We start from the raw sequence: 12,414 nt of genomic DNA, 5'->3' as shown, positions 1-12,414 counted from the left end.
GGTGTGCCAAGACGTAGCACACCATATTTCAAAATGTGACATTTTTTTTAAAGTTTTAATACTCTCTTGAAAAGTTCTAGAGCTCTTTGCAACAATTTTAAATAGTTCCGGTCATTAAATACAAAAATATAGACTTTTAAAAAAAGGTATGCTTGAAATTGTCTATTTTCGAAATTTACGTCAGATGTGCTTATTTTGTTCTACATCGACTCCTGGGTGACAATGTGTGTTTGTCTCACTCCAGTCTCTCAGCAGCACGCCTAGAATCTGGATTAATAATCCATATAATTTAAATAATTTAGATAATTCAAACAATCCAGATAATTTAGGTAATTCATATTATCTGGATTATCCGGATTATCTGGATTATCTGAATTATCTGGATTATCTGAATTATCTGCATTATCTGCATTATCTGCATTATCTGAATTATCTGCATTATCTGGATTCTTTGAATTATCTGAATTATCTAAATTTGGTTTATTTGGATTATCTGGATTATCTCAGTTATCTGAATTATATCAATTATCTGAATTATCTCAATTATCTTTCTCTCTCTTTCTCTCTTTGTTTTGTTCTCTCCTTCTCCCTTATTTATATTTATTTTTGATTTATTTCTCTATTTATTATTTATATTTCGACGTCTATGCACAGTCTACTTTATTTACTAGAACAATACAGATGAATATATTTAACGGGTGTATATCAGTTGGACACGGGGCAATTGGACACAGTCCAATCACAAGTCGCTGTTCCAAGGGACCCTATAAATGTCTCTAATGACACGGAGCTGTGATTGACTATGTCCAAATGCACCGTGTCCAAGTGCACCGCTCCCTATTTAACTAATAAAAACAGTAAAAAATATTAAATAAAGTAAGTAATGTTACATCAAACGCGCGAACTGTCACTCGATTCCACCGCGATGACTGGTACAAGTCGGTGAATCGTTAATGGTAACACTTTCATCATCCTGCCATCTATTGCAGAAACATAGTCAACGGACATTTCTGTGGCGAGGAAAGGACGTTTCTTACGCGAAATTTTACGATTTCGAGCTTTGACCTAAAATAATTCAGCTTCTGGAGCACGTAGAGCAAAGGTAAAGACAGTTTTATTGAGAAACGTAAACTTAAGGAATCGATTAAGTCCATCAGAACTTCATCAATTCAGCCGTTATATCCGAAACGAGAATCTAGCCTACATTCAACTAAAGTCGTCGCGTTAATATACACGGTAGGCCGCGTTGCTTCGCGCTTGCACTTGGCTTCGCGACACTACCGTATCGCTTGATTCTCGTGTATACGCAGTTGTTCTATCCTGTGTATGAGACGGAAGTCAATCATCTTATGGCAGGTTAGAGGGTATATAGCGTTAGCATGTAGAGCACAATTTGGGATAGTTTTTTAGGATTTCTTAAAGAAACATTCGCGGTTGAAAATGTGTATTTTCAAAAATTACGTCAGATGTGCTTATTCCGTTCTACATCGTCTCCTGGGTGACAATGTGTGTTTACCTCACTCTACTCTCTCAACAGCACGCCCAGAATCTTGAAAATAATTTTCCAATATCTCAAAGACACGCCCATAACGTTAGATTCACTGTAGTAGCAGTATATTTGTGTTCTCGCGCATGCGCGGTGTCCTATCCACCGTATAGACCTAAAGTCGGTTATGTAATGGCAGGTTGGAGGTTATATAGCGTTAGCATGTAGAGCACAATCTGGGATAGCTTTTTAGGATTTTTTAAAGAAACAATCGCGGTTGAAAATGTTTATTTTCGAAAATTACGTGAGATGAGCTTATTTTGTTCTACATCGTCTCCTCGAACAAACCTATGATGTTTGTTCGAATTGCTTGTACTATTCACACTTTTACACCTAATGCCCGTTGCACACTGATGCACCTCATACAATACAAATTTTCCAAAATACGTTCTGAAGACGCTTTTAGGATGAAGGGATGTCATCAGAATATTTTTAGGACGTCCTTTGAAGATATGAGCTGTCTGAAAATAGCTAATATCCAATAAGTTTATTCGTATTAATTGAACTTTTTACACTTTCATACTTAGTGCACATTAATTCTTTAAAGATTCTAAAAATGACGTCATGATTTCCGTTCGTGTTACGAGTATAAATGCAATTCTGATACACTTTTTACACTTGATCCTAAGCAAGAGTGAAAAGTGTATCAGAATTGCATTTACACTCGTAACACGAACGGAAAACACGACGCCATTTTTAGAACCTCTAAAGAATGAATGTGCACTAAGTGAGAAAGTGTAAAAAATTCAATTAATGTGAATAAACTTATTGGATATTAGCTATTTTCAGACAATTTACACTTTCAAAGGACATCCTAAGAATATTCTGATGACGTCCCTTCGTCCTGAAAATGTCTTCAGAATGTATTTTGTAAAATTTATGTTGTTTGGAGTGCACTAGTGTGCAACGAGCATTAGGTGTAAAAGTGTGAAAAGTACAAGCAATTCGAACATACGTATGGCATGGCCGCTTTCAGGCTTCTCTCTGGTAGTACAATCCATTTTGTTTTTGTATATTTGGCTCCTTTTTATTTTCTTTCTTTGTGATGTTGGAGTAATCTCTACTTCCAACTTGAATTATATCCTTCCTATTTTTTGTACACTTAGGTTAAGTTTTGCTATACTTAGTGCTCGTCTTGGCTAGTAGCGCTTACGCTATTGAAGACCTACCTATTTCGAGATAGCGAATGGTAACGTAAACTGGGTACCTATTATGGACTTCTTCGGAATCAATTCCAATCGGAAACATTTAGTTATTTCCTAGATTTCTATTGCCTTTTCTAGGGGAAACGGAATTATTCCGATCGGAATTGATTCCGAAGAAGTCCATGATAGATGACGTTTTCCTGATGACGTTTTCGCCATGAAATTGTGACGTCATGGACTCTGTAACGCTTCAAAGCGCCAAGACGAATGACGAAAACGACAGTTGTGAACGCTATTAGCGAAAAAATGTCCAAAATGAACGCACCCATTGAGTTCTGTTCTTTTCAGCTACATTGTTGCACTGGTGCAATAAGTTAGAATAAGACAAATATATTTTATTGCACTTTAGCTTATTGCACCAGTGTAGCAGTGACGATATTAAGTTGGTGCAGCTGAAAAGAACAGACCATAGGACTCTAGTTTCACGTGTAGACCTGACGCTTGACGTATACCAAACAATGTAATAACACAGTGGAAACATTTCAAGCAGTATTACGTAGCATTTCACAACATTCTGTTAAAAAAAAAACCAGGAGAATATAACATATCTACGTGTTAACTATATGCAAAAATGGCTGCCATACATCGAGAAGCGATACAAAAACAGATTCAACAGGACTGGGCTAATCGTGAATATATAGAAGTTATTACCGGCAGTATTAAGAAGATTACAGATTTCCTTAACTCTTTTGGTAATTCGTCGACACTTATCGAATTTTCATTTTTATTATCCAGAAAAAAGTTTATATATAATCATATAAAGATGTATATGGTTACATATATTTAGGTGAATTTTTTCTGTCCATGTATGTGACCTTACATGTGTCCATATTTAATTATATATATCTATACATTAAACAAATGTACATTTATAAACATTTAACAAATATAAATTTGTAGAATTTGTAGAAAAAAAGCAAAACAATTCAATTCAATTAAACGACATCATGGGCTATCATAAATATAAGCATTTACTTCAATTTTCACAACAGCATCCTTTTCAATGTGCATATATAATTATATATGATCATATAGGGCCATATATGAGCAAAATCTATATATGAATTTTTCCTGGATAATATGACTGCTATTTCAATTTAATGCAATACAACAAAACTATTCTTTTAGATATGTCTTGCAGATCAAGGATAGCGGTTCTCAATGAAAAATTGACTACTCTTGAACGTAGGATTGAGTATCTCGAAGCATGCGTAAGTAATTTTTTGTCATATCAAATATGACAATAGAATTTGTTTTGTTTTGTAAGATATTTTTATGTATTTACCATAACAGTTAATTGTTATTTACAATTAAATGTATCAGAGAGATATATATTAGTACTAGCAATTGATTAATATGATTTTTTATTAGTATGATAGCATTTATCAATTAACCAAAAGAAAGTGTGGTAATTATGTATAATAAGACCTTATTGATTGCAATAGTCTTGAAATATGCTGTTAAAGTAATGATCCTGAATAATATCTGAAAAATTTTGGTAATTATTCCAATTTATGAACCTCTCTCCAACAACATTGGTCTTGACATATATTATTAAAAACACTATGCTGAATAACACAAAATTTAAACCACAAAACAAATTTGAAAAATGTTATGTTTAGCTAATCTTAATTTGTGTCATTGTGATATTCGTGTACGTCAAAAATAAGCTATTCATCTTTGTTATAACTTATATTTTTTAACTGTGTCACAATTGTAGAAAATTTATCAATTTTATCAAAATAATCCAGAGACATTTAAACAAAAATTCTGATAAATAATGAGTAATGTTTTACTCTTATTCTGTAGTAGTATTATTCCCCATATGTTATGCCACAATATTTTAAGAATGAACTCCTGTCACTGGATCTACAAAATTCTTGGAATAATTAACTGTCATGTATTGATAATCTTTGATTTTTAAATATTTATGTATCCACTCTAAAAGTTGCTATAATAATATTAATATATGGATATATATAATTAAATATGGTCATATATAAGGCCCCATATATATGGACAAAAAATTCACATATAATTATATATAATCATCAGGATTGGGAAAGTTACTTTTTAAAAATAACTAGTTACAGTTACAGTTCCCTTTACTGAAAATGTAACTAGTTATAGTTACAAGTTACTGGCTATAAAAGTAACTCGTTACAATTACTCAGAAAGTAACAAGTTATTTTTAAATTATTTTCTTAAAATAATTGTAAATTATTATTGTAAATACAAAAATCTTATATTTTAAGCTTTACTAAAATGTAAGAATTAAATTTTATAATTAATATCTATCACTTTAATTAGTCTATCCACTTAACAAATTTGAAATCTGTACTTAATATAATAAAAATTTAATGATAGTCTTGTAAAGGTAAAAGAATTTAATTACATGCTCCATAAATACGTTGATAAATTTATGAAATTAATATATGATTACTATTCCAAGTAACTCACGTCAAAATGACGTCAAAAACTGATTATAACTGGTCGATTAACGTGAAGTGACTAAATAAGAACGTCTTTAAAACGTCTTTTTTGTGACGTCTTAATGATGTTTCTGTATAATGTCTTAATGACGTATTATTGACGTTTAGAGACGTCATTAAAACGTCATTTTGACGACATTTTCACGATGTTTTTGGCCATTAGTCATTTTTTATCATAAACTAACCAGATTTTTATATCATTTTAACGTAAGTCTGCTACCTGGATAATTTTAATTTTATTTTACATTTCCCACTATTACAAGTAACTATTAAAGTAACAGTTAAAAAAGTTACAAGTTACTAAAAATAAATAACTAAGTTATCGAAAAAATATAACTGTAATTTTGTTACAAGTAACGAGTTACTTTCCAACCCTGATAATAACATATATTTTTATATGATTATATATAAACTTTTTTTCCCGGGTAGTGAAAATGAGAATTCGATAAGTGTCAATGGATTATCAAAAGAGTTAAGGAAATCTTTAATCTTCTTAATACTGCCGGTAATAACTTCTGCACTAAATAAATATTCTTAGAGTAATTTTTCAACATACTGCTATGAGAATGACACAATATCTTTCATTAGCACAACATAAATTCGTTAATTCCGCGTTCAAATCCATCGAATATCTATTGTCCTCGAATAACCCAATGAAAACAGCTTAATCAAAATGATGTCAAAACCATCGTTAGTTGTCATTGCGTCAGAAAAGTAATTTAATTTGACGAAAAATTGACATCAGGTAGATCGATATCATGCGCGATAAAATTTCATAGGAAAAGGTAGAAATGTATGTTAAGATGATAATTGTAGTATTATATGGAAAAAATTTAATCCATGTCATCTTGACATAAAAATGATTACATTTTGATGAGATTATTTGATCTACTCTGTTATTATCTTAAGAGAGATCTCCGATGTTATTTTGTAGTATATAGTATAGTATAAGTATAGTTAAATTAAGATTTCCTGACAGTTTTCTCATTGATGCTGAAGCCAAAATCATGTTGGTTTCAAATGATAGAAGAGTTAATAAGTCTCATGACTCTGATATTTAACATATATTATACGGTTTCATTACTTATACTTTGAAGAATTATTATTAATGTTTATTATTAATGTATAGTTTTGTTTGTATTCTTTTAATCTTTGAAAGATCTAGATAGCTTAGTGTGAGATTCTTATGATTTGTTTGGTATGCAATACGTTTTTTTTTTTTATAAAACATAAATTTTTGTTAGAAGACTGTTTTTTTCCTAATGTGAAAATAACATACTAAGCTGTATTATGCATATATGTTTTATTAAAGTGTTTATTTGCTTAATTATTATGTAAATTAAGTTTAGTTATTAACTAAGTCAGAAGTTATTAACTAAGTTTGTTTATATTTATCCTATCAGAGCTTCATCATGGAGTTAAGTTCTTAGACTTTTTTTTCCTAAACTCTTTGCAGGATATATTTCCCGATATTTGTACAAGATTTATGATTATTATTTATTTTTATTTAATATTTTTATGATATATCTTTATAATTACCAAATTACTGTTCTTCCGCTTAACATTTGCAAGGATTGCAGTATTAGTTTAGTCTTATTTTACATACAGTGAAAATAAGGTTAGTATAATTTCTCAATTGTTGCAAACGTTGCAACTCAGCCTTTAAGAAAGTGGTTTGAAGTATACCAAAATAAAATATCATATGTAATATATTTTTGTATTTAACTTATCGGTGCTCTTTTCTATATTCCATATAATACACTCGTCAACAAAATTATCGCAAAAGTAAATTTATGTCAAAATTTCGCATAATTTTAAATAAGCATAATACCGCGAAACTTTATCGTATTTTGAATCTTTTTTTTTTAAAAGAGTGAAGTCTACTTTAAGGAGCATTCGTCCGATTTTGAATTTACTCTCTCCCCTTCCCACAATCTTTTCAAAAGTAAAGACGTATTGCGTCTGTAAAAAATTGTACAATTTGACGTATCCTATGGGATAAATGTTTTTCGTAAATTTCATAATAATCATCGTAAAGTATAGACTTTCCACTGCAAACATTGGTCTTACTGCTACTTGGTGTTCATTGGATAATTTTTTATTTTGATATTAAATGGTCATCAAAATGACGGTCAAAGTGACCATCAACGTATGGGACGTTTTGCAGTCATTTCTGCCGTCATATTGACTACTCTTTTTGACATCACAACTTTCACTCTTCAATGCCATTGTAATCAGTTAAGTCAGTTTTATTTTACATAATTATCACCAAGCGTGTATTATTTATCAATTATTACTATAAATTATGATATTCCCTTTACAGGTCACAAAGGGTGAGACATTGACATAAGTCCTTTAATGACATGATACAACCATTGTTTCTCTTTGTAATCCCTTTTTATTTTTCTCTCTGTACTAGAACCTGAATAAATACACATGATGAAAGCAGACAGGTTTCTCGTATTCTTTCATAACATTGCCATTATATTGTACAACACTTTGCAATGTACCATCGCTCTCTCTCTTGTTGTTTTTCATATGTTAATACAATTTAAACTAATTCCTTCAGGCACGCGTAAGATATTCACTCCCAAGGCCTAGGTCCCCTAGGATCCTTGATGAATGTCCAATCAATAGGTATTGTAGTATGTTGGGTTCTCGCAGTCTCAAGGAAATCATCAAAAGGAATCGGTTTCCAATTCTCAAAATCGCCGAACTTTTTAACCATGGCAAGCATTGTCAATAATGTGCCGTAGGAAAACGCGGCCCTGCCGCTTTTCTGCCACTGGTAAAATACTCCGGTTGTAGCAAACGCTGTAAAGAAAAAATAATTTTTTATTTCACAATTAGTTCAAAGTTAGTTAAGTTAGAATAGAAATTATATACAAGCCGCAATGTAGTTAATATAGCCATCTTTGCCCCGTAACTTTGTCGTTGTATAAGCCACTGATGCGAAAGTGGCGCACATAGCAGTGAAGGGTAGCGTCCAATAGCACAAACAATTCACCGAATTCCAAAACGTATAGGCTTGGGATAAATGTATGCAATCGTATGCACCGACACCGAGGCCGGTAAGTAATCCATACTTGCTGAGCCCAAGTACTTTTTCAATCGGCTTCTCACCCTCTGGTGCATTGCTGTACCTCCAAGTGTTCCAATAATTTTCTATCAGCAAGGCCATTGCTAAAATAAAATGATTGTCATGAACATAGTGAAAAAGATGTATAACAAGAGGGAAATTTCTGTAACTCCTATTATGCAATTCTCTGGGTGTTTACGATAATCAACCGATCTGTCAACAAATCATTCAATCAATTAATATTGAAGAATTCCCTAGACTAATTGAATTAATGTTCCTGTCTATAAATTGATTGGATTGGATCAGATCAAGATAGAGAATGGTAAATTACAGATTGGTAAATTTAACTCTTAACATAATAATGCAACCAGAGAACTCTGTAAATTTAAGAAATAATATTAATGAATTTACCAGGATTCTAAAGATTATATATAAACTTTCCTTAATTCATTTTTGAGCAGGTTATATGATATTTAAATGACATCAATAAATTACATATTGTATATAGACATCTTATATATTGTTTACATTTCATACATAGTTTACACCTACATGTAATATAAATTTGTCTACATAAAGCATCATTTATGCATAAGTATTCATTTGTGCCAATGTCTTATTATGCATGATATTAGGCACGATATATGTGCAAATAAATAAAATGTTAGGGATATGGTAGCAGATTCCATCAAAATATTCTGTGACAGATTTATAAGATGTCTCAGCTTGATTTCACAATTTCTCGTGAGGACGTAGAGCGGATTAAGATGAATAGTATACAGTTTTGCGATATTCGCAATAATAATCAAGATATTAATTAAAGATTGGTGAATGATAACGCGCGTAAATGAACTGTTGTGGCGATATATGCTGTAATCTTCTCCAAACAGTCGAATTATTTTCTTTATGTTACTAATCAATTTAATTATCAGGTTTAATAAACATTCGGATTTAACTATATAATAATAACTATATTTAATAAAATTATAACCAATCTTCCAGCAAAATTACAAGTTATGAATATTCTAAACACAGCAACTAATTAACCGTTATAAACTTTTTACAAGACTTAACAACTAAGCAAATGTCTAATAGGCCATCGCCTCCTAATAATGGACTAATCTTATACTTTTAATGATATTCCCAGACTGCTGCGAGTCTCTAGACTTCCCTCTTTATAATCAGCCAAGGTGATCTTTAGCCCAATTTCTTGATAACTTTCATTTATTTTGTTATTAAAATCAAATTAGGAGTTGATTAGGCTGGAATATCGCTGTTGTATGCTTGTAAATTTTTAATTAATTAAAGAAAATTATGCGATTTTGCACTAAACTTATTGGGAATTGGACTTTTGCATTCACCTCCATCAGCTCTATGCCTTCATGATTTAGATTGTGAAATCAAACTGAAATGTCCTGTATAACTATCAGTAAACCTCATCTTCTATTGACAGAGCTTGCAGACACAATTTGACAGCAGAAACTACAGCAGGATCTACAGTATGTTCTATTTAAATCTATTTAAATAGTAACAGAATGACAGACACTGCTCAATTTCTGCCATCAACCTGTCATGCTTCACTAACAAGTAGCAAGAGTCGAGTTGCTGGCTCTGTTGCAAATTTGTTTATTTGAGAGGTAATATTCTTCTATAGTTCATAAAAATTCTTATATATTTTATCAATATCGATCTAAATAAATAAATGATAAGTTTAATATAAACATCAAAATATGATTTGAGTGTTATATTAATGTAATTTAATAATTGCAACATGCATGCTGAAGATATAAAGTTTAAATATGAAATATCGAATGTAATTTATTAATTTCGCGATACTTTCAAGTGTTGTTATTTAATAATTAACTATCGTAATGGTTAACGATAGTTATCAAGATAGTAATATTATATATATTACATATATAGTGTATATCTTTGTATTAATAGTGACGAATTTTATATGATTTTATAAGAAATAAAAACATCAAGTGCTAAAGTTGTAAGTTCAGAATTAGTTATAAAAAAGAAAATATGACATAACATTGATGTTGGTGATTATATATTCACATACCGCATTGGGCGCAAACCACTCGTTTTAATTCGTCACAAACGAGCAGTGATATCTCAAGAAGGTTATATCACCTGGAACTGGAATTTTTTGAAAGTGTAGTACAGAGTATTGCATATATTCTTCTACGCTTCCGGAAACAGCAACTTTACGAACTGTTTATAATCTACCTTATGTAACACTAACCCCCGGTTTACATTATGGCCGATATTCATGGGTGCGTTCAGATTCCCTACCCGGGCGCACTCTGTTACTAGAAACACTATAGTATATGTTACATATACTATAGCACTTCTTGTATTAGAGTGCACTCGGGTAAGGAATCTGAACGCAGCCCTCAGTCGGGCTTATATTAGGCCTGTTCTTTGTAGTTGCACTGCTGAACTGGTGCAATATATTGAAGTGAAACAAATATACGTTTTCTCACTCTAACTTATTGCACTAGTTCAGTAGTGCAGCTACAAAGAACAGGCCTATTTAACCATCTTAAGTTTATCTTCAGATGATTTATGAATAATTTCATTGGCTATGGAATATCTGAAGAACTTAAAACAATCTTATAGCATGTTCGACTGGCTTTGGGTTAACTCACTCTGGGTTATTCAGTCTACGTTTATTGGTCGAACAAGTAAGGTCGAATAAGCTTTATGATTGGCTAGTAGAGACTTATGATCATTAATCGCTCTCGGAGCGATTAACCCAGGACCAGTCGAACACGCTATTAAATAAAAGACCCGACTATGACGGCGTTCCGAAATGGGTGGGACCCAATTGACCACGATACGATTGGACACAGATTGTAATGATTAGTTCGACCTAGTAATTCACTAGATAATTCTTTTCATTGGTTGGTTGTGTCTAATCGTACCGTGGTCAATTGGGACGCTCCCTTCCGAAATTCACTGCCAGTACTGAAAATCTATAATTCATGTAACTCATGTAATTCATGAATTTTTTCATTGTTCACGCAATCAAATAACTATGCGTGAAAAGCACAAATCACTAAACATGGTTCCTATATGATTTTAATATAGGCCAAATCAGCTGTATCCATCGGCTGTAGAACATATAACTTTAAAAACATCGCTATAACCTTAAGACTGTTATGTTTCCTGTATCTCATCACAGCAATAGCATAATATATTCCGTATTCATCATGTCACTAGATTTTCATTTTTCCGCCAGCACATTTCATGGCTGACAAGTTCACATGAAAAGTTTCATGTTTCTACGCTTCGTCGAATTTAGTGATCACGAGTTTACGTGAAACTTTCACTTTTCATGTTCCGCCCTAGGGGGAAAGTTACATGATCGCTGCCCTGGCAGTGAATTTCGGAACGCAGCCAGTGTAAATCCTCTAAGTTAATATTGACAGCGTTCCGAAATTTACTGCCAGTACTGAAATTCTATAATATACGTAACATGAACTACAGATTTTCAGTACTGGCAGTGCATTTCGGAACGCAGCCATTGTATGTGTCGTACACAATCTTGTCGGCTGCTCCAATTGGCTGTCGAATAGTGAATTTCTAGGGTACTTGGAAAAAGTTAGAGCCATGGAACACAGAAAAACTTAAGCAGTAAACAAATTGACCAATCACAGTCATTGAATCTTCTTACGGTCCAAGAATCAACGACTGTGATTGATCAATTTGCTTATTGCTTACATCTTAGGCTGCGTTCCGAAATTCCCTGCCAGTACTGAAATTCTATAGTATATGTGACATGAACTATAGATTTTCAGTACTGGAAGTGAATTTCGGAACTCAGCCTTAGACTGATATTACATGTGTCGTACATGATAAATTTTTCAGATACGTTTATTAGTTGGCGAATAAAGTATTTCTAGGTTCTCTGTTCGTCAACCAATGAACATATCCGAAAAGCTTGTCGTATAACACATGTAATATCAGCCTAGATCTTATGGAAAAATGGCACGTTGATTGGTTACAGCGTTGCTTCTTGTCGCATGGCAAATATTTCCATATCTTAGATTAGGTTAGGTTATTAGAGTTGCCATGTAAACG

General features: G+C 32.1%; 2 protein-coding genes across 2 annotated transcripts; one reads left to right on the top strand and one right to left on the bottom strand.

The window, feature by feature from the left end:
- Nucleotides 1-3,095: 3,095 nt before the first annotated feature.
- Nucleotides 3,096-7,693, top strand: LOC116844536 (probable protein BRICK1-B). Its single transcript, XM_032816175.1, has 3 exons — nt 3,096-3,443; nt 3,880-3,962; nt 7,567-7,693. Exons 1-3 carry the CDS (start codon nt 3,323-3,325, stop codon nt 7,591-7,593), a joined length of 231 nt encoding a protein of 76 aa, XP_032672066.1. The 5' UTR covers nt 3,096-3,322; the 3' UTR covers nt 7,594-7,693.
- LOC116844535 lies at nt 7,622-10,559 on the bottom strand. The gene is made up of 3 exons (XM_032816174.1): nt 10,391-10,559; nt 8,130-8,426; nt 7,622-8,057 (listed from the first exon to the last, which is right to left on the bottom strand). The coding sequence occupies exons 2-3, from the start codon at nt 8,422-8,424 to the stop codon at nt 7,828-7,830; spliced, it is 525 nt and encodes a 174-aa protein (XP_032672065.1). The 5' UTR covers nt 8,425-8,426; nt 10,391-10,559; the 3' UTR covers nt 7,622-7,827.
- Nucleotides 10,560-12,414: the final 1,855 nt, after the last annotated feature.

This window comes from Odontomachus brunneus, unplaced genomic scaffold, assembly GCF_010583005.1.
Source record: "Odontomachus brunneus isolate Ranch 3 - 2012 unplaced genomic scaffold, Obru_v1 Obru_scaffold_042, whole genome shotgun sequence".
NCBI lineage: Eukaryota > Metazoa > Arthropoda > Insecta > Hymenoptera > Formicidae > Odontomachus > Odontomachus brunneus.
This window is presented reverse-complemented; position numbering and strand designations above follow the sequence as displayed.